The 20,968-nt window shown below is 49.6% G+C and overlaps 1 protein-coding gene across 4 annotated transcripts in view; it reads right to left on the bottom strand.

Annotated features, from left to right (window-relative positions):
• The window catches only part of UBE2F (ubiquitin conjugating enzyme E2 F (putative)), a 75,594-nt gene extending 58,303 nt beyond the window's left edge, over nt 1-17,291 (bottom strand). The window contains exons 1-2 of one of the 4 annotated variants that reach the window (XM_031008534.3): nt 17,003-17,291; nt 10,909-11,042 (exon numbers count right to left, since the gene is read on the bottom strand). In XM_031008534.3, coding sequence (XP_030864394.1) covers nt 10,909-11,026 — 118 coding nt within the window. In that variant the 5' untranslated portion in view covers nt 11,027-11,042; nt 17,003-17,291. Of the gene's footprint in view, nt 1-10,908; nt 11,043-15,234; nt 15,358-16,450; nt 16,743-17,002 lie in introns of those variants that run through there. The other 3 variants (XM_063695338.1, XM_019022423.4, XM_004033427.5) reach the window with 3 other exon arrangements.
• Nucleotides 17,292-20,968: the final 3,677 nt, after the last annotated feature.

Here is a 20,968-nt window from a genome sequence, read left to right as displayed (position 1 = left end):
TGATGTGCTGGGATGTGGGAGTGCCAGAAGGCCACGAGAGACAAAGAGGAGGAGTAGGGGAGGGGGAAGAAGAGGAGAACAAGGCTGGGGGTACAATGAGGGCAAAGGTGAGGGGTTCCTGCAAAGTGATGCCACCTGTCATCACGAGACTGGGTAAGGTCAACAAAAGGGAGAAAAAAGGACCTTGGAGAAAGCAATGGCCAAGGAACAGGGAAAGTTACAGATGAGAAACATGCCGAAAAGCAGGACAGCCATCAGGAATGTGGTGATTCAGTGAAAGAGCACAGAGTGTCCAAGGGGAAAGGCCATTGGAAGTGGATCAGACCTTGCTGATTTGCATTCAAAACAGCAGGAAAGCAGGAAGAGAGATGGAACCCAGAGTACGAAGTGAAGAAGCAAATGTGTGGTCAAAATAATTGCAGCACAATTCCTTCAAGAAGTGAAGTGGGGAAAGGAGGCAAGAGGAAGGGGCAATGGAGGCCAGAATGCTCACAAAGCTGACCACCAAGTGGAGGAATGAAAAGGCTAGCTGAGGGCTCTACTCCGAGGCTCAGGGTTCAGGAGACCTGCAGGCCTCTGATCTCAGCTATTTATATGCTACAACTAAGCAACTGTGTAGAGGCACGTGGCCCATTAAATGCACTCATTCTAGGGCCCAGGTATATGGAATGGGCACCAAAGGTGAAGACAGACAGTGGAGGAGCTAGAGAAAGGGAGAGGCCCACCCACAGCCACCCCCTCTCAGGGCCAGGACATGCTCTGGCCAGGGCAAGCCTTCTCACACTGAGAAAAAGGACAGATCTCTTCAGCGGAGCTGAGTGTGGGGAGAAGAGGAGAAAGAGTTCACCCACTTGCCATGATTAGAAATAGAGCAAGTTCTGTGACTAAATACAACCCTGGGAGCCTATCTTCCTGGCAGTCTTATGTGGTGGCCCCTACATTAAAAAATATTCCCTTGACTGGGTGCGGTGGCTCACATCTGTAATCCCAGCACTTTGGGAGGCTAAGGCAGGAGGATCGCTTGAAGCCAGGAGTTTCATATCAGCTTGGGTAACATAGTGAGACTCTGTCACTACAAAAACATAAAATATATACATATATTTACTTAACAAAATATAATGATGGTGATCCTAGGAAAGGTTCACCATTATTCTTCTCATGCCCACACTGATACATAGCTGCCTTTCCAATGGGCCAGATTTTGCCCTTCCTTAGAGCAATGTATGGGAAAGGCAGAGGATGGAGGAAGACAACAGAACCTCGGACGACACCACCCAACACTGGTCACATCTCACAGGTGTGACCTACACAGGTGAAGAGCAAATGAGTTGTTCATAATGATCACTTTTAAATAAGGGTTACCTATATAATTAAACTTGATCTTAAAGCAAATACTAACATTTTATTCTGTATTATTTATATTTTGTTGATTAGAATTTACAAGAAACTGTTCTTGAGGGCCCTTCTTTTGAGAGATTGATGCTAGCCACTGGAATCCAGCTTTCCCTGGCGTGACTCTGGCAGTGGCCCAAGCCACCTCAGTAGAGGGTGATAACTCCTGTCATCCAGCTTTTCCTACGGGAATTTAGAAATGTGTCCAGACGGCATGGTAAGCGACTGTGGATTGCAAGCAGAGGGGCCAGCATGACACAAGCAAAAGGTTCAAGAGGACAGTCTAGTGACAAGGGAAGAGGTGAGGTCTGGGCACAGACGGACAATGAAGAGTGAGGCCACTGACCAGTGCTAAGACTGTGATGTGGTAGGGCGGAGGAGTGGGAAGAAATGGGCAACAGAGCCAGGCCCCTTCTCCTACGGGGATAGGGGTGCGGGAGCAAGAGGCACTCAGGGGCCAGCAAAGTGACAGCCAGGAAGATGCCAGACAACACCTGATAAAGAAAGGAATGGAAGCCCTGGCTGCACATTCGCCACTCGGGGAGTGTTTTGCTGGTTTGACATTTGACAGCTTTGTCAGGGACCAATTTACATACAATAAAATAGACCCATTTTAAGTAAATGATTCAATAAATTGTAGTACATTTTGGAGCTACGGATCCATTACCACAATCCAGTACCTGCTGAGCTTTTAAAACTCCTAATGCCCCAGCCCTAACCTTGACCAATTATATCAAGAGTTTCAGGTAGAACTTAGGTCTCCGAATTTTTAAAATTCTCTCCCAGGGCTGGGCGCAGTGGCTCATGCCTATAATTCCAGCACTTTGGGAGGCTGAGAAGGGCAGATCGCATGAGCTCAGGAGTTTGAGACCAGCCTGGGCAACCTGGCGAAACCTTGTCTCTACAAAAGATACAAAAATTAGCAGGCATGGTGGTATGCACCTGTACTCCCAGCTACTCAGGAGGCTGAAGTGGGAGGATCACTTGAGCCTGAGAGGCAGAGGTTACAGTGTGCTGAGATCATGCCACTGCACTCCAGCCTAGGTGACAGACTAAGGCCCTGTCTCAAAAAAAAAAAAAAAAAAAAAAAAAGAATTCAAATTCCAAGATGAGCATCAGGCTCACATTTGCATGTTCAGTGCAATTCACTCATGGAAGGAGGGCAGGCTGAGGGAGCTCCTGGACCCAGCCTACCAGTGATCCCACCACAGTCACAGTCCCCGCAGGCTTCTGGTCCAAGAGATAGTGCAAGCAAGGACTACAATCCTGGGGCACAGGATTTCAATAAAGATGCTTGGCATTTTAGTTCCACCAGGGCAGAAAATAAGCCAGGCACGCTCCCACAGTGCTCCTCTCAGGGAGTTGTCACAAATGATAAGAAGTTTTGCTGCACTTCCAACGAGGGCAAATTAGAATTCACTAACATCAACAGTTATCACCTTAGAGTCAAGGTGCAGTAAGACTATTAGCAAAGCTTGGCAGCCTCTGGGCAAAGCAGTGGCCCTTCTCTGTACACCCTCACCACCTGAAGAACGCCACCCACCTACAAGGTAATGAGAAATGAAGATACTTTTAAAACTGCTCAAGTCTTGCCCATTTCAAGATGTGACCCGGCATTTCTGGGAGGCACCTGGCTGACAGCTTGCACAAGTCCGTGGCTGCATAACTTCCTTCTGATAGATTAGACTCTTTTCCTTTCTAACTAAAGATCAAACCACAGGACCCATTTGATGCATGACTACACTGAAATCTCAGACTGCAAAATCCACCTGATCACCACAGAGGCCCCCGCACAGCACGTACTCACCTTCTCCTGCCCTGGCCCTAACACAGGGCTCCTGCTGGCTCCTTGCCACCTGCTCCTTGACCCTGCATACCCTGTGGGCAAGGGCCATGTAATCTGCCCAAGCCCTATGAGCTCAGTACCTGGCACTGGGGCTGGGCACACATGGGGTGCTCGGGAAAAGGGGGACACATAAGCATACTTGCCTACAGGGTGGCAGTGCCCCTGCTATGAGTTTCCTCTAAGACCCAAGAATGTTTCTTTTCACATAGCTGGGAACTGAGGAGGCATTTCAAAGGCGCTGTGGACTGAATTTATGCCCTCCACCCCCAAATTCATAAGTTGAAGCTCTAACCCAATGTGATGGTATTTGGAGGTAATTAGGTTTAGATCAGATCATGGAGGTGGAAGCCTCGTGATGGGATTCATGCCGTTATTTAAAAAAAACAAAAACAAAAAACAAAGAGGGACCAGAGCTCCCCTTCTCTCCTCCACATGAAGACACAGCCAGGAAGAGGCCATCTGCAAGCCAGGAAGAGAGCTCTCATCAGGAACTTGATCGTGGCCTTCCAGCCTCCAGAAGGGAAACACATGCCTATTGTTTAGGCCAAACCATCTATGGTCCTTTGTTACAGCAGCCCAAGCTGACAAAGACAAAAGGCTGGTCACACAGGCAGATGACTCTTGGCAAAAGCCAGCTCCAAGCCCCATCAGACAACACTAGGCAGAGCTGCCGAGCCCTTCAACCTAGGTAGAGACAGCTGCCACTTTCCAGGTGACCTGAGTACTTCCTTAAACCTGAAGCACTGCCTCACAGATTTCTAGAACTAGAACTTTATTTCTTAGCTTCCCACTGCCTTTATGCATTAAAATCCTCAAATCCACCTTTTCTGCATGCCTCACATCTGGGAGACACTTGACTCACACACAGGGCCTCAGCCCCTCCAGAGAGAGCACCACCAGGGCTGAGGCCTCACACTACAGAGTGCAGGCCCACAGTGCTCATGGTCCCCTCCAGGCTCTGGAGGAGCAAGGCTGTAGCTCTGAAAAGCAGTCACAGCCCCTGTAGCAGAGCCTGGTATCACTAAGAATGGAGCCCACAGGTCTCCTATCACTTACTTTGAACACAAATGCAGATGATGTCAACTTGAGCCCTCATCTATGCTTCCACAGGGTCCTCCCTGCCCACTGGGCTATGTGGTACACCTGAGGGGCTGCCAAGTTTCCCGGGGCAGCTCCACTGGCATTTAACCCTCCAACAAAGCATCTAAAGGTCAGCCTGTGGCCAACTGCCTTACATCCTCCCCTTGGGCCACTGCTCTAGTTTTTAAAATATGTATTGTAGCACAGAACCTCCCAGCTGCACACACTGCTAAATGCTGTGACTACCCTGACAATGTGGCATGCCACACCCTGAGCCCGCCTTGCTAGACTTCCGCGCCAGGACACGCTGGAGACAGTGGTTCCAGAAAATAGTAAATGCTTCTCTTTCTCCCCCAACACTGAAATGGGGACATATGGCAGACCTCATATAGGAAGGTGAGGGGTCCCACCTGTGACTGGACTGCTCAGGCAGACACACGCACCCTCACAGAGGGAGGCCCCTGCATCCTAGACACTGGGAAGCTCAGGCAGATGGGCAGCCAGACCCTCCCACTGCCCCAGCCCCCATCAGCCAAAACAAGAGAAGGTTAGAAACCACCTGGGACTCAGGGGGTGACTGGGACAAGGGGTACACACAGAATCAACCCCCTTTAGCTCCCCTAACTCCAGACTTGACCCTGAAATGGCTCAATTCCAAATCCCCACATTTAACAAAGACTGACACAGGCAAAGGGTCCTGTCAGACCTCCTGGAGACCCTTGAGGTCTTTGGGGGTCACTAACTGTATGCTGGCACTACAATGCATGTTGGGTGAACAAGTGAAAGAACAGGGAGACAGACAGGCATTGAGCTATTAGATGGAAACAGTGCCAAACTTCAGACAGATAAGAAAGCAATTAATTCTGCCCTGAGGGGTGTTTGGGGGGGTAGGGAGCACCATGGACTCAGACCCTGATGGACTCAGTCACACAGAGGTTCACAGGGAATGCCAACAACAACACTGGCAATGGCCAGCCCTCCAGTCAGGCCTGGACCCAAGTCAGGGCCAGCTCAAATGCAGATCTGACTCTCTCTCCTCAGTGACCCCAGTTTCTGGAGTCAGGAGAGACAGCAGCCCAAAACACTCATCATTCTACACCCTCCAGGCAATGCAGCTACAAGCATCACTCCAGCTCCAGCCCAGAGGGTGCCCTCAGAACTGGACTGAGGATGCTGAGGAAATGTGGGTGTGGCTGAGGGGGGAGCCCTTGCGGCCATCTGGAGGCCTCCCCATGGCTGGCCACTCCAAAGCAGGCCACGTGTTTCCAGAGACCTGGAATCGAGCCAGGAGAGCTGACTCTGGCCTCCCATCACTGTTCAGAACTGGGCTCACTCTTCCAAGAAAAAGAAGGGGCCTCTGTTGTGCAGATACCACTGGCCCTTCCTCGCACCCCTCCCCAGGGACAAGCTCCTGCCTCCTATAAGCTCAGCCCTACTGCCATCTGCACCACACCAGAGCCCACATCACAGGTGAGCAAGGCAATGAGCCAGGCGCTGTGATGCAGCAGCACCCAGATCCCCTCAGTGAGGGCTGTGGGCAGGCAGCCTTCAGCAATCAGTCCTTTCAGGGATTTGGTGGTTGCACAGACCTGCACTCCACACCACACCTGTCCCAGGCAACCCTCATCTAATGAATGACAGTTGCAGAGCAGGAAAACCTGACTATCTCACCAGACTGGGGACAGCTCTGAAGGGCTGTGCTTGTGCTTGCGCTTGTTCTTGCTCCAAAGCAGAGGCTGTCATGGGGCCTTCCTTGCTGCTTGAGTCTCCCTCTGCCTGCTGTTGCTTCCCTCACCTACCCCACAGGTGTTGTCCCAAAGGTACCCCTTAGTAAGGATCCTGCATGACAAACTCCCTACCTCCTCTTCAGGAAACCCAGCCTATGGCATAAAGTCCCAAAGACATATTGATACAATTTTCTACCACCTATGGATGCTTGTGAATAACACCCTTACACAAGCCACAGTACCAGATGACAGTTCTGACTATAGTAATCTTTCTGAACTCCAACACTCTACTTTTCTCAAAGTCCCAAAAGGGAGTTCGGATTTCACCTGGAAAGGATTCTCACTTTATCACCCCTCAAAGTGCCTTGCCATGCCCTCCAACAGCCACAGCAGCCTCCACAGCACCACTTCCGCCATAACTCCCCAGAGGATAGAAGGCCAGACTGCCACCAGGGTCAACAAGCCACCCACAAGGCAAGCTAAACAAAGGAGCACTCTAGGGGCGGACCCCACAAGCATGAACCATCAGGCACTCTTGTTGCACTTTGTGTGTACAGCCACCTCTCTCAGATCAGGCCCACCCTTCTCTTTACCCTCACCTCACAAACTCCACCACAAGCCCAAACTACTCACCACTCAGCCTGGCCTGCAGCCCCTGAGGTGAGTGGAAGGAAAGGCCACGAGAGGGGAGGTCACACTGAGTTCTACTGCCATTTATCGCCAGTGCTTTGGACTCTGAAACTTAATTGCTACCAGTGCCTGGGGAAGATGGAAATGGTAGCCTCAAGCGTTGGCTCTGCACCTCTCCTTGTGAGACCCTTCTCCTTGTGAGACCCTTCTTGTTCTTGATGGGTTGCACAAGGTCAGAGAACCTCAGCTGGGCCCTGTCAACCCAGCCAAAGATATTTCCTTCCTTGGAGCTGGAGGGGCGCCCAGGTTGGTAGGTCTTAGTGGGCTCTGTCAGGCCCTGGAGCCAGCAGAGAGCTCCAGGGTGAGTTCCTGAGTAGGGCAGGAGACATGGAAACGCAGAGCCTCCTTGAACTCTCTTTTCTGTGGACTTGCACTTCTATTCTGCTACTTTGGTTCCTGCTTGTCTCATCTGCCCCCGCCCAGAGCCTGTCCTACCCCAGTATGTGGGTCTGGCTGTCTTGCTGCAATAAACCCGCAAACTGGGCAAGTTTCTTAACCTGAGTCTCAGCAGTTTATGGGTAAAATGAAGCATCAATCTGGCAAGGCTTTGAAAAGTCAAACAAGAATTACCCTATTAAGTGCCTACTATGGCTCAAATGGGGCCAAAATTCATGTTGAAGCTTAATCCCTACTGTGGTAGTATTAAGAAGTGGGGCCTCTGGGGAAGTGACTGTCATCAGGGCTCTGCCACATAAATGGATTAGGGCCTTATAAAAGAGCAGGAGGAAACTAGCTTAGGCCCTTTTTGCCCTTCCATCTCTTCTGCCATGTGAAGACACAGCAACAAGGTGCTATCTTTGAAGCAGAGAACTACCTGTACTAGATACCAATCCTACTAGGATCCTGGACTTCCCAGCCTCCAAAACTCTATTGTTTATAAATTACCCAATCTGTGGCATTTTGTTACAGCAGCACAAATGAACTAAGAAGGTGCCCAACAGAGGGCCTGGCCCTAAGTGCTCAGTATACAAAAGCTCCTATTAGCTACTATTAACCATGACAATGATTGGGTAAAGAAGATGGGACAGTCTGTTTGTCAGCTTCTACCCACTCCTCCTCAGCTGACATCCAGGCCCTCCTTGCTGCAACTCCTCAGGCACTGAAGCACTCACTGTCTACTCCAAGTACAGCAACAACACACCATTTTCCTGGCTTGTGCTGCAGATGGAGCCCAGAATCTGAGAAGACACTCAAGTCCTATCAGGCACACCCAAGTAAGGTGCCCCAGCTCTTGCCCCGCCCTCTGGGCCTCTTAGGGTAAAGCCTCCAGCACAACAGACGCTGAATACAATCTACTGTTCTCCCAGGTTTAGTAGGTAAGGCCAAAATGTGAAATACCATTCTCACTCCACTTTCAACCAATCATCAGGCTGGATAATCCAAAACTAAGTCCAAACTCAGGGGCAGAAGCAGAGTAAGAAAAAGAGTACAGGCCAGGCACAGTGGCTCATGCCTGTTAGTCCAGCACTTTGGGAGGTCAAGGCAGGCAATCACTTGAGGTCAGGAGTTTGAGACCAGCCTGGCCAACATGTTGAAACCCGGTCTCTACTAAAAATACAAAAATTGGCTGGGCATGGTAGCGTGTGCCTGTAATTCCAGCTACTCAGGAGGCTGAGGCATGAGAATCGCTTGAACCCAGGAGGTGAAGGTTGCAGTGGGCCGAGATCGTGCCACTGCATTCTGTCTTAAAAAAGAAAAAGAGGACACTGTTAAGTCCCCACAAACCCAGTGCCCTCACAGTTCCCATTCCTTCCCCAGTTTAACAGTGATTTGTGTCTGGGAAGGCCAAGCACAGCACATTTACATACACCAGCTCTTCTGCTGTTAGATTCTTCAGGACATGTAAATGCCTGCAATCTCCATGTTGTCAACCTAATACAACATGAAAACGGGGAGTTCGAATACACTAATCAACCCTTTGCTTTCTAGCTGCTCCACATGTAAGAAATGTAAACACTTGACGGGTGCAGTGGCTCACACCTGTAATCCCAACACTTTGGGAAGGCCGAGGTGCGTGGATCACTTGAGCCCAGGAGTTCAAGACTAGCCTGGGCAACATAATGAAACCCCATCTCTACAAAAAAATAAAAATAAAAAAATAAAAAGACTAGCTAAGCATGGTGGTGCACGCTTGTAGTCCCAACTACTCAGCAGGCTGAGGTGACAGGATCACCTGAGCCCAGAAGGCGGAAGCTGCAGTGAGCCATGATTATGCCACTGCACTCCAGGCTGGTGACAGAGTAAGAGTCTGTCTCAAAAAAAAAAAAAAAAAATTTAAAGAAATGTAAACACTTGTGATAAAGTAAGGCCAGGCACAGTGGCTCACGTCTGTAATCCCAGCACTTTGGGAGGCAGAGGCAGGTGGCTCACCTGAGGTCAGGAGTTCGAGACTAGCCTGGCTAACATGGTGAAACCCTGTCTCCATTTATGGCCGGGCACAGTGGCTCACACTTGTAATCCTAGCACTTTGGGAGGCCGAGGCGGGTGGATTACCTGAGGTCAGGAGTTCAAGACTAGCCTGGCTAACATGGTGAAACCTTGTCTCTATTAAGAATACAAAAATGGCTGGGCACGGTGGCTCATGCTTGTAATGCTAGCACTTTGGGAGGCCGAGGCGGGCGGATCACCTGAGGTCAGGAGTTTGAGACCAGCCTGGCCAACATGGCAAAACCCCATCTCTACTAAAAATACAAAAAATTAGCTGGGCGTGGTGGCAGGCGCCTGTAATCCCAGCTACTAAGGAGGCTGAGGCAGGAGAATCACTTGAACCCTGGGGGCAGAGGTTGCAGTTAGCCAAGATTGCACCACTGCACTCCAGCCTGGGTGACAGAGCGAGACTCCATCTCAAAAAAAAAAAAAAAAAAAAAAAAAAATTTGGCCAGGCGTAGTGGCTCACGCCTGTAATCCCAGCTCTTTGGGAGGCCAAGGCGAGCAAATCACCTGAGGTCAGGAGTTCAAGACCAGCCTGATCAACATGGAGAAACCCCATCTCTACTAAGAATATAAAATTAGCCAGGTGTAGTAGCGCATGCCTGTAATCCCAGCTACTCAAGAGTCTGAGGCAGGAAAATTGCTTGGTACTCGAGAGGCTGAGGCAGGAGAATTGCTTGGTACTCGAGAGGCTGAGGCAGGAGAATTGCTTGAACCCGGGAGGCGGAGGTTGTGATGAGCCAAGATCACACCACTGCACTCTAGCCTGGACAAGAGCGAAATTCCATCTCAAAAAAAAAAAAAAAAATTAGCTGGGCATGGTGGCGGGTGCCCGTAATCTCCGCTACTCAGGAGGCTGAGGCAGGAGAATTGCTTGAACCCGGGAGGTGGAGGTTGCAGTGAGCCAAGATTGCGCCACCGCACTCCAGCCTGGGCGAGAGTGAGACTCTGTCTCAAAAAAATAAATAAATAAAATACAAAGTTAACTTTATTATAATTAAGCAAATTATAATCTCCTTAAAGGTTGCAACTGTTTCTTCATCTTTTATAGGTCTTATGACCCCCAAGAAACCGACTTCAAAGCACTTGAAAATTTTAAGAGTTTGCTAAATGAATAAATGCAAAATTTACGCTCGAACATACAAATGAATGCATATCTGCATGCACGCATACTCTCATACATTTTACCAACCCTTCTCCAAGGATAAAGTTTCTCCTCACCAACATGGATAGCAGAAGTCACTAAAACTCTAGAACACTATATGTTATTAATTCCGTGAAGAGAACTAATTTTTCACAAGATTCGCCGTAGGCTTTGACCTGAATAAAACAGGAAAAGATCCTAAGAGATTACAAAATTGACTCCTTCCCCTTTACAGAGCAGAAACTATGGTGCTGAGAATCAGAAAGAAAGGAAGATAATGGCAGCTCTGAAACCAGTCTTAGGCTTTGCTGACTCTCAGGCACCTTATTCTTTCTGCTAGCATTTTGGCAGACGTGACAAAGAACATCCCAAGTGTGTAAGACACACTGCAGTTTCTAATACCATCTCCTTGCAACAGCGTGCTCATATCATCTGCGTGGTACAATGTCCTTCACTATAAGAGATAAGCAATTATATTTTAAAATCTTTTAAACAGGTATTTCTATTCAGCAGTAGGTTGCTTTATATCCCCAAAGACTCTCCAGTCAAACTTCCTTTTGTTATAGGATACAAAAACAGTTCACACGAATGATCATTACCTTTAACAAGCAATTTGTCTCTCACAGAAACCCTCCGAGTCGAGTCGGACGCTGTGGCTGCCGTCCGGGACCCTTTGAGACCATCATCACGCTTCAGTTTACTTGCTAGCGTTAGCATTACTGCTGCCTTTACCCTGAAAGACAGCAATGAAAGCAGGGTTAAGGACCAGGTCTCCAGAGACTAATCAGACACTGAGAAAAATGTATAGGTGCTTTTGTATTTTGATTTTTTCCCATAATTTAGTTATGGAAAAAATTTGTACACATTAATAAGATTGGATTCCTTCATAATACATTTGAGAAGCTCTATGCCATCCTCTATAAGACTAACGTTTAAAATTATGAATTAACATTTTTTAAAAAAGAGTCACGGCTGGGCACGGTGGCTCACAACTATAATCTCAGCACTTTGGGAGGCCAAGGTAGGAGGATTGCTTGAGCCTAAGAGCTCAAGACCAGCCTGGGCAACACGGCAAAACCCTGTCTCTACAAAAAATACAAAAAAATTAGCCAGGAGTGGTGGTGTGTGCCTGTAGTCTCAGCTACTCGGGAAGCTGAGGTAGGAGGATCCCTTGAGCCTGGGAGGTTGGGGATACCGTGAGCCGTGATTGTGCCACTGCACTCCAGCCTGTGTGACAGAGCAAGACCCTGTCTCAAAAAAAAAAAAAAAAAAAAAAAATTTTTTTTTAAATTAAAAAGAGTCATGCATTTCACACTCACGGGGTGCCAGGTCCTGGGATGTGGTTGTGACAAAGCTCCTGTGGAACACAAGGTCTAGGGTGGCCTCCAGAGTTTCTCAACCAGCATGCCCTCACCAATGGGTTCCACATGAGTCCATTACTGCCCACTGGTAAGTCGGCCCTTCCCTGCTGCACGGGATCATGCACACACATGGTACGGTCCCAGGGTCTGGCCCATCACCAACTGAAGCAGCACAGCCTCTGGTGGAAGAGGAGCACCACTCTTTGCTCTCCTTCCTCTTTTAATAAAGGTGTGGATAGAGCCTTAATAAGCATCTTCTCATTTATTCATGCTGTGTTGCATTTACTTACATTTGTGTTTTCTTTATATTTTTTGGCAATTTCAACATCAAGACTAAATTAAAATTAATGTCCCAAAGTAGATTATGTTCATTGGTGGCTTCCACCCCATCTGTGTTGCAGGTTCCCCTGCTGCAAGCTCACTGGTAGGGACAACAAAGACTAAACACAGGTGATGCCCCTTGCTATCTGGGAGACGGTTGAAGAAATGCCACAATTTGTTTAAGATTTTATTTTTTAATGGCAGTTTTAAGTATACAGTAAAATTAACAGGAAGGTACAGAGATTTCCCATATGCCCCCTGCCCCAACACATGCACATCCTTCCCCTATTATCAATATCTCCCACCAGAGGGTACATTTGTTACAATTAATGAACCCACATTAACACATTATAACTCAAAGTCCACAGCTTACATTATGATCCCACTAATTATAACAAAGTAACTATCCTCTAGACTCTGCCTTCTGTTTCTAACATAAACTGACATTAATCTTCCTCCTTGCCATGGTCAGAGAGGGTCACTGGAACTTCTTTGGACTGAGGACAAATATTTGTCACCAGGGCCAGGTGCCATGGCTCATGCCTGTAATCCCAACACTTTAGGGGAATGAGACAGGTGGATTACGAGGCCAGGAGACCGAGACCACCCTGGCCAACATGGTGAAACCCCATCTCTACTAAAATACAAAAAAATTAGCCGGGCGTGGTGGCCCACACCTGTAGTCCCAGCTACTTGGGAGGCTGAGGCAGGAGAATCACTTGAACCCGGGAGGCAGAGGTTGCAGTGAGCTAAGATTGCACCACTGCACTCCAGCCTGGCAACAGAGTGAGACTCAAAAAAATAAAATAAAATAAAATAAATTGTCACCAGTTCAATATTTCCATAATTTCCTTTGTTGCTTTCATATCATTTTATTTCAATACCACTCTGATCGTTTCAACAGAAAACGATCTAAAAATTCCATGTGAAAAGCTTGACCTAAGCACAGAAATTTTAGGTTGAGGCTAAGATCCTGACAGTCAAATAAGAATACTCCGTTCCTCATTGGCATTTGAAACCATTTTTCACCCAGGTCTCTTACACAGTTTCTCACACCATCTTCTGCATATCCCCTAAATGCTGTCAGATTTTATTTTCTATTGTTTGTACCATGAAAACAGTACAGGCCAGGCATGGTGGCTCATGCCTGTAATCCCAGCACTTCAGTAGGCCGAGGCGGGTGGGTCACCTGAGGTCAGGAGTTCTAGACCAGCCTGCCCAACATGGCAAAACCCCATCTCCACTAAAAATACCAAGAAAAATTAGCTCGGCGTGGTGGCGGGTGCCTGTAAATCCCAGCTACTCAGGAGGCTGAGGCAGAAGAATAGGTTGAACCCGGGAGGTGGAAGTTGCAGTGATCGTGCCATTGCACTCTAGCCTGGGCAACAAGAGTGAAACCGCATCTCAAAAAATAAAAAAATTTAAAGAATTTTTTCAAAACGAAAACAATACATAGAATACGGTCTTCTGAACTGCATAGTCTTTTCCACTAGAGGACACGGACATACACATACCCTAAACCCCTTAAGAAGCACTGGTCTAAAGGTTTCAAAGACAGCTCTGCACTTTCACGGTCATAAGCTCTTACAATTGCAAAGTTGGAATGGACTTCTCCCACTCCCACTCCATTTTAACATGTGGACCCCAGGACAACAGAGGCCCAGAAGGTAGGCTGCCCAAAGCCACTCAGCTGCTAGAAGCTGTCACCACAGACACACTAGTTTCCCTCTTGTGGATGACAAAAATGTTTTTTGTTTGTTTTTTGAGACAGGTCTTGCTCTGTAGCCCAGGCTGGAGTGCAGTGGCGTGACTTGAGCTCAGTGCAGCCTCAAACTCCCAGGTTCAAGAGATCCTCCCACCTCAGCACCCTCCACCTCCTAAAGCAGCTAGGACTACATGCAGGCACCATCATGCCCAGCTAATTTTAATTTTTTTTTGTAGAGACAGGGTTTCACCATGTTACCCGGGCTGGTCTTGAATTCCTGAGCTGAAGCAATCCACCTGCCTCAGCCTCCCAAAGTGCTGGGACTACAGACGTGAGCCACCATGCCGGGCAGGAAATGTTTTTATCTCGAGTGTGATCATGGTTTCAGACTGATCAATTACAGAATTTAAATATGGGCAATTTAGTGTATTTCAATTACGCCTCAATAAAGTTGACAAAAATGTGAAAATTAACCAACATTAGTTTCTTCATTGTTACGCTACTGTGCTATCACCTCAGGTGGCCCTCCATAAGAGCACATCTTCACAGCTTCGCCCAGGGCAAAGCAGCTGGGTTCAGCTGATGAAGTTACTTCACAGGCAAATAGTCACAAACACCTGTAGGGGCTTTAGCTACCACAGACAGCAGCACCATCTAGAGCCAAGCTCTCCTGCTTCAGCCCCTACCTGGAATGATCTTGTCAAAAATCCCTCACAAGGATTCCTTGTCATGGAACAGTGTCTCCCTTCCCAGCCAAGTCTGCTGCCCCGTGTGCAGACTCGAGCACATCAGTCCTGCCACATCGTCAGAGTCACCCAATAATGGACCAAGACGTGCATCCATCCATCACCTGGGGGTCAGCTGGACCCACCAGATGCCCTACACAAGGACTACCAGGTCTCTGGCTGACCTTGGGAATGCAAATGAAGCAAAGAGTAAAAAATCAAAGCACAACATGCTTGAACATGAGTTCAGCAGGCAGTAACCTAGGAAAGTCAGAATGAAGAGTCCCACAGAACAGCAAGCACCAGGGCCACACCCAGCTCCCTGAGAACCTGCACTGAAGGAGGCTCAGGGGAGCCTGGGGAGAGAGATCCTTCATGCGCTGAAAGGCCAACCACCCAGAAACTCTTCTGCACCACTACAGCCCGCAGGCTACGCTTAACGCTTTTATACCCCAATCACGCCACGATGAAGTCTTCTCTGTGGGCAGAAGATGCTCCAATATTCAATTCCACTGGAAGAGTCAGATTGCTGGTTTACTATCTTCAAGTCTGTGACTTGCAAGATATAAAAGAATGTAACACTGGTGCTTTGTTTTCCATAGAAAGTAATAAAAAATGTACTTCTCTAACATTCTAAGAAATCTAATATAGTGACCATCTATTTTTCTATCGTGTGTATCATTTTCACATGCCACTTTAAGGATAAACCCAAGGCCTAATTTGGGAATGTTGCCATAGCTGTAAAATTAAATTTAAACCAAAGGATTCTATCAAAAAGTAAGTATTCAAACTGTCAAGAGGCTAGCTGAATACCTGCAGTTGCTTCAGAATTCTTTTCCTTCTTCAATATGCTTCAACTCTTGAAGATCTGGTTTAAAACAAAACTTCCTCTTTCCTGCAAATTACGCTCTAAGGCAGCATTTCGGTAACAGATCAGCTGTTCTGAACAGCATTCTCAGTTTCTAAATTCCACAAGTTGTAATTGGCCCAGTTAGGTTCCTCCTCTGGGTGGGACCTGCTTTCAGACAGCCCCGAGAAGAGCATCTGGTGTGCAACTTACTAGTGCCATCAAGTGATATTTACTCAGCATCCCTGCAAGCAATGGCAAAACCAGGCCATGTCACTTGTGCAGGGACACCAGGGGCCAGTCAGCTCAAGGTGAGGGGGCTACTTATTTACAATTCCTTCCGAATAGAGACGTCTCAATCCAAGCATAAAGGATGGGACTGAGGGTCACTAGGGGACACTCAACTTCCCCAGCCAAAGGGGCCCCGATCAGGGCACAACAAAGTCCACATCCCACTCTTCTACAGAATGCCAGTGCCCAGGAACCTCCCGCTCGGCACAGGAGTACGCTGGTTGACCGACCATCTTTGGAGCCCAGCCCCTTTTACGTTCAGCAGTAAACCTGCCCCTTCCTGCACTGCCTACTACCTGAAAGGCAGGTATGTCCAGGTGGGGGGTCCTCAAGCCCCACAGCACTAAGCTTGGTGTGATTCTGTCTCTCAATCTCTCTCTCTCCCGCCTCTATGCTCCCCCTTGCCTTCATCTCACTCCTCAGCCAGGATTCCTCTGCACCAGGCAGGCCAGTTTCCTCTTTGTTCCTTCACAACACCCTGTTCATTTCCAGAAGCTTCTATTCAGTCTGATACCCAGGTCTAGAATGCCCTCCTTCCCTTCACAAACGAATCCTACCCCTTCCTTAAGGGGAAGATTCCTACCTACATCCCAACATCTCCTCCTCCAAGAAGCTTTCTCTGGCTATTCCAACCCATCCTGCCCCCACTTCCAGGCGGTCGGGAATGCAGAGTGGGGGGGCCCAATTCTCTCCTGTGACAGATGAGGAAACTGAGCCCAGGGAGGGGAAAGCCACACCCAAGATGACACACCAGCAGAACTAGGTCTGAAACCAAGACTCTGCTGCACTAATTGTTCCAAGATGCCCTTCCTTCCTCGTCTCCTTTGCTGTGGTAAAAATTTTCCAAACTAGCCTGGCCGCCCCCAATTGTAGGTAAGCGTCCATACTTACTCTTCCCGCTGCAGGTACGAGGACCCGGCGCGAGTTGTCACTCCCCTCACCTCCCCCGCTCCTCACGGCCTAGCGCGACTCCTGCCCCGATCGGGAGTCCAGTCCCGCTTTCTGCGGCCACGTCGGGCCGGTGACCTTGGCCAGGCGCTGGACGCCCCGCTTCCTCCGTACAAGGCAGGCAGCCAATCCCGCGAGTGGGGCGTGAGCGCGGCCAGGTCTGTGCCACGCTCGGCCCAGGGCCTGGTTCACACCAGGTGCTCGGCGCGGGCCGTACCCCGCCGCCGCCACCGCGGTCACTCACTGCCGGGCGAGGCCAGCGCCCCGGCCGCCGACGCCGCCTCCGACCCCCGGCTCGCGGCCCGCGGCCCCTTCCCATTCACGCCGCTCGGCCTCGCGTCCGGGTGCCCGCGCCCGCCCGGCCCCCGGCGTGAGGAACCCGGCGGGCCTGAGGCGGCCCCGCCACCGCCCGCGCCCTCCGCCCGGCCCGCAGGCCAGCCCGTGCACCGGCGGCCGCACCTCGCCCCGCCGCAGAGCCGCACGGTCGCTCCTCACCTGGGCTCCCCGAGACAGGCGAGGCGGGCCCGGCGCCCAACACCATGCCCGGCCCGGGCGGCTGCTGTGAGACGCGGCCCCTCACAGCCGCACCGGCTCCCGGCGGCGGGACCGGAAGTGGCGGGGCGGGGACTCGGCCGCTCTCGCCCGCGGCAGCCGAGACAGCAGCGGGCGCTTTAAAAAAAAAATTCAAAGTCGCGAAAAACTTTATTTGGAACCAGACACGCGAACAGCGGCGTGCGCCGGTCGGGACTGGGCTGGGCGACGGGCCTCTCGGACCTCGCTCATTGGCAGAGGGCGCGGCCAGGGGGCGGGCACGGATTTCGCAACAGCCGCTGATTGGCGAGTAGCGTTAGGGGCGGGGCTTCCGAGTTGGCTCTGGAGCCCGAGGGCCGGAGGGCTGGGGGTTTTGCACCTGGTTCCAACCCGGGTTCACTTCGTGGTTGGCAGGGTTTAGGGGCACGGAGGAGCCCGGGCTATCCTTCGCTGAAGGAGCGGCCTCCGTGGCTGGAGCTCCCGCTGTCCAGCGCCGCACCTGGAGTGCAAAGGACTGGACAGGCCCCCGCAGCCTGCAGTGCAGAGGACTGGACCGGCCCCCGCAGCCTGCAGTGCAGGCGGTGAGGGAGACCGGGCGGTCAGACGCGCAAGCCACGACCAACCCCAAACCGTGTGCTGCGCCCACAGGCCCCACTGTTCTTGTCATGTCCCTTTTATTCCTTCTTTTCTCTCTTAAATGTGTTTAAAGTACCTTAAAAATCCATTTCAACTTGTCCTCTTTTGGGCGCCCAGATTCATCCCGCGCCCATTAGCGTTCTGTGTGATTGACGAGGGGCCGTCCTGGGCGTCAGGCAGGCCCCTGGAGGAGTGGGCCATTAGAAAGATGAGGTTCAGCATGGAGACGGTCAGAAAGAGACAAGGAGTTAGACTTTCATTTCGAAAAACCCCACTGAGAGGTTTCTAACAGTGGAGTGACTATCAGGTTTTCTTCCTAAAGGAGGCTGGCGGGCCCGGTGGCTCACGCCTGTAATCCTAGCACTTTGGGAGGCCAAAGTGGGAGGATCCCTTGAGCCCAAGAGTTTAAGACCAGCCTCCTGATGGTGGCAAGACCCCATCGCTACAAAAAAAGAAAAAAAAAATTAGCCACGTGGTGGCGCGCGCCTGTAGTCCCAGCTACTCAGGAGGCTGAGATGGGAGGATCACCTGAGCCCAGGAGGTTGAGGCTGCAGTGAGCCGTGATCGCACCACTGCACTCCAGCTTGGGTGACAGGGCAGACCAGACCCTGTCCCCATAATAATAATAAAGGCTTTGGCTCTAAGTGAGTCGGTGGGAAGGGAGTCAGGAAAACTGGTCAAGAACACAACTCAGCCAGGCGCAGTGGCTCAGGCCTGTAATCCCAGCACTTTGGGAGGCCGAGGCAGACAGATCACCTGAGGTCAGGAGTTCAAGACCAGCCCGGCCAACATGGCAAAACCCCATCTCTACTAAAAATACAAAAAGGCCGGGCGTGGTGGTGCGCCCCTGTAATCCCAGCTATTTGGAACGCTGAGGCAGGAGAATTGCTTGAACCCAGGAGGCGGAGGTTGCAGTGAGCTGACACTGCACTCCAGTCTGGGCGACACAGCAAGACTGTTTCCAGAAAAAAAAGAAAAAAGAAAGAACACAACTCGTGTTATTTCTTGTGTCTGGGACCATGTCTCTCCCTTTTTTGCCCGGCTAACTCTCAAGTTTTCCTAAGCTAAGACACCACCTTCTCAGAGGCCTCAAAGCCTGGGGGTGGGGTGGGGCAGTGCAGGTGCCCTCTGTGTCTTCCTTGGAGCCCTGCACTTCCCTCTTCCTTATTGTCATGGCCTGTTTCCCTGACTAAGCTCAGCTCCTCAGCCCTCCTCTTCCTTCTTCCTCCAGCCTCGCCTCCTGCCACCCCCTTTCCCATCCTGGAACATGCAGGTGATTAAAACACATCTGCTGGATAGAGATTGCATGCGCTGGCGGCATGAGTCCTGGTGAGAGGAGATAAGGGCTTGAAGATTGCAGTGTGTGAAGGTGCAGCCGGAATGGCATGAGCACTTCTCTTACTCATAAGCGTCACTGTCTGCAGAATGGATTGCACCACACATTGGCCCACGTAGGCCCAAATTCCACCGCCGTGGATGAATGAAGTCATTTCTAGCTCCATTTCATGAGGCTGCCTAATTCTTTCACTAAGACTTATTTAGGACTTCCTAGTTTATTAACTCAATTAATCCAAACAATAACCCCATGAAACAGGTATTATCCCCATTTTATAGATGAGGAAACTGACACAGAAGTTAAGTAGTCTGTTGGCAAAAAAGGTCAAACTGTAAAATATTTGAAGAGATTTTATTCAGAGCCAAATATGAGTGACGAAGGCCTGAGTCACAGCCTCAAGAGGTCCTGAGAACATGTGCCAAGGTGGTTGGATTACAGCTCGATTTTTATAAATTTTAGGGGTGTCAGAGGTGTTTGAACCAGAGCAACTCCATCTTAAGGCTAAGACCTACTGGGCTACATTCCCAGGAGGTTAGGCATTCTAAGTCACAGGATGACATAGAAGGTTGGCACAGGTACAGGTCACAAAGAGCTTGCCGTTAAAAGGATGACATTAAGAAGCCGGCCAAAACCAAGATAGCGACGAAAGTGTTCTCTGCTCATCCTCACTGCTCATTACGCACTAGTTATAATGTATCTGTTGCTAAAAGACACTCTCACCAGTGCCATGACAGCTTACAAATGTCATGGCAAAGGCAGCAAGTTATCCTATGTGATCTAAAAATGGGAGGACCCCTCAGTTCCAGGAATTGCCCAGCCCTTTCCTGGAAAACTCACGAATAATCAACCCCTTGTTTAGCATATAATCAGGAAATGACCATAAAAGTGGCCAACCAGCAGCCGTTGGGGCTGCTCTGCCTACGTAGTAGCCATTCTTTTATTTCCTTACTTCTCTAATATACTTGCTTCACTTTACTCTGTGGATTCCTCTTGAATTCTTTCTTGTTTGAGATCCAATAACCCTCTCTTGGGGTCTGGATCAGGACCCCTTTTTGGTAACAGGGGGACAGAAGTTACAGGCAGACACCAATCAATACATGTACATTAGTTCAGTCTGGAAGGGCAGGATAACTGGAAGCAGGGAAGGGTAGGCAGGAGCTTCTGGATCATAGGTAGATTCAAAGATTTTCTGATTGGCAATTTGGTTGAAATAGTTATTGTCTAACGAACTGGAATGAATAGAAAGGAGTGTCTGGGATAAGATAAGGTGTTGTATAGACAAACGTTCTTATGTAGATGAAGCCTCCCGATAGCAGGCTTCAGAGAAATAGATGGTAAGTATTTCTTATCAGACCTAAAAAGATGCCAGACTCTTGGTTAATCTCTCCTGGATCAGGAAAAGATCTGGAAAGGGAAATCTACAGAACGTAGATTTTCCCCACAAGAGACAGCTTTGCAGGGCCATTTCAAAATATGTCAAAGAAGGCTGGGCACGGTGGCTCACGCCTGTAATCTCAGCACTTTGGGATCACGAGGTCAGGAGTTCGAGACCAGCCTCGCCAACATGGTGAAACCCCATCTCTACTAAAATACAAAAATTAGCCGGGTGTGGTGGCAGGCGCCTGTAATCTCAGCTACTCAGGAGGCTGAGGCAGGAGAATCACTTGAACCCGGGAGGCTGAGGTTGCAGTGAACCAAGATTGCTCCATTGCAATCCAGCCTGGGTGACAGAGCAAGACTCTGTCACAAAAAAAAAAAAAAAAAAAGTCAAAGAAATATATTTTGGGGTGAAATATTTCTCTTTCTTTCAGGGCCCACCGTCATGTGATGCTATACTAGAGTCAGTTGGAATTTGGCATCTTATTAGTACAAAGAGCCTGTTTTGTCAGTCTTATGATCTCTGTTTTAATGTTAATGCTGGTGAGCTGTGCTTGAATGCCAAAGGGAGGAGGGTATAA

Source organism: Gorilla gorilla, chromosome 11 (assembly GCF_029281585.2).
Source record: "Gorilla gorilla gorilla isolate KB3781 chromosome 11, NHGRI_mGorGor1-v2.1_pri, whole genome shotgun sequence".
NCBI lineage: Eukaryota > Metazoa > Chordata > Mammalia > Primates > Hominidae > Gorilla > Gorilla gorilla.
This window is presented reverse-complemented; position numbering and strand designations above follow the sequence as displayed.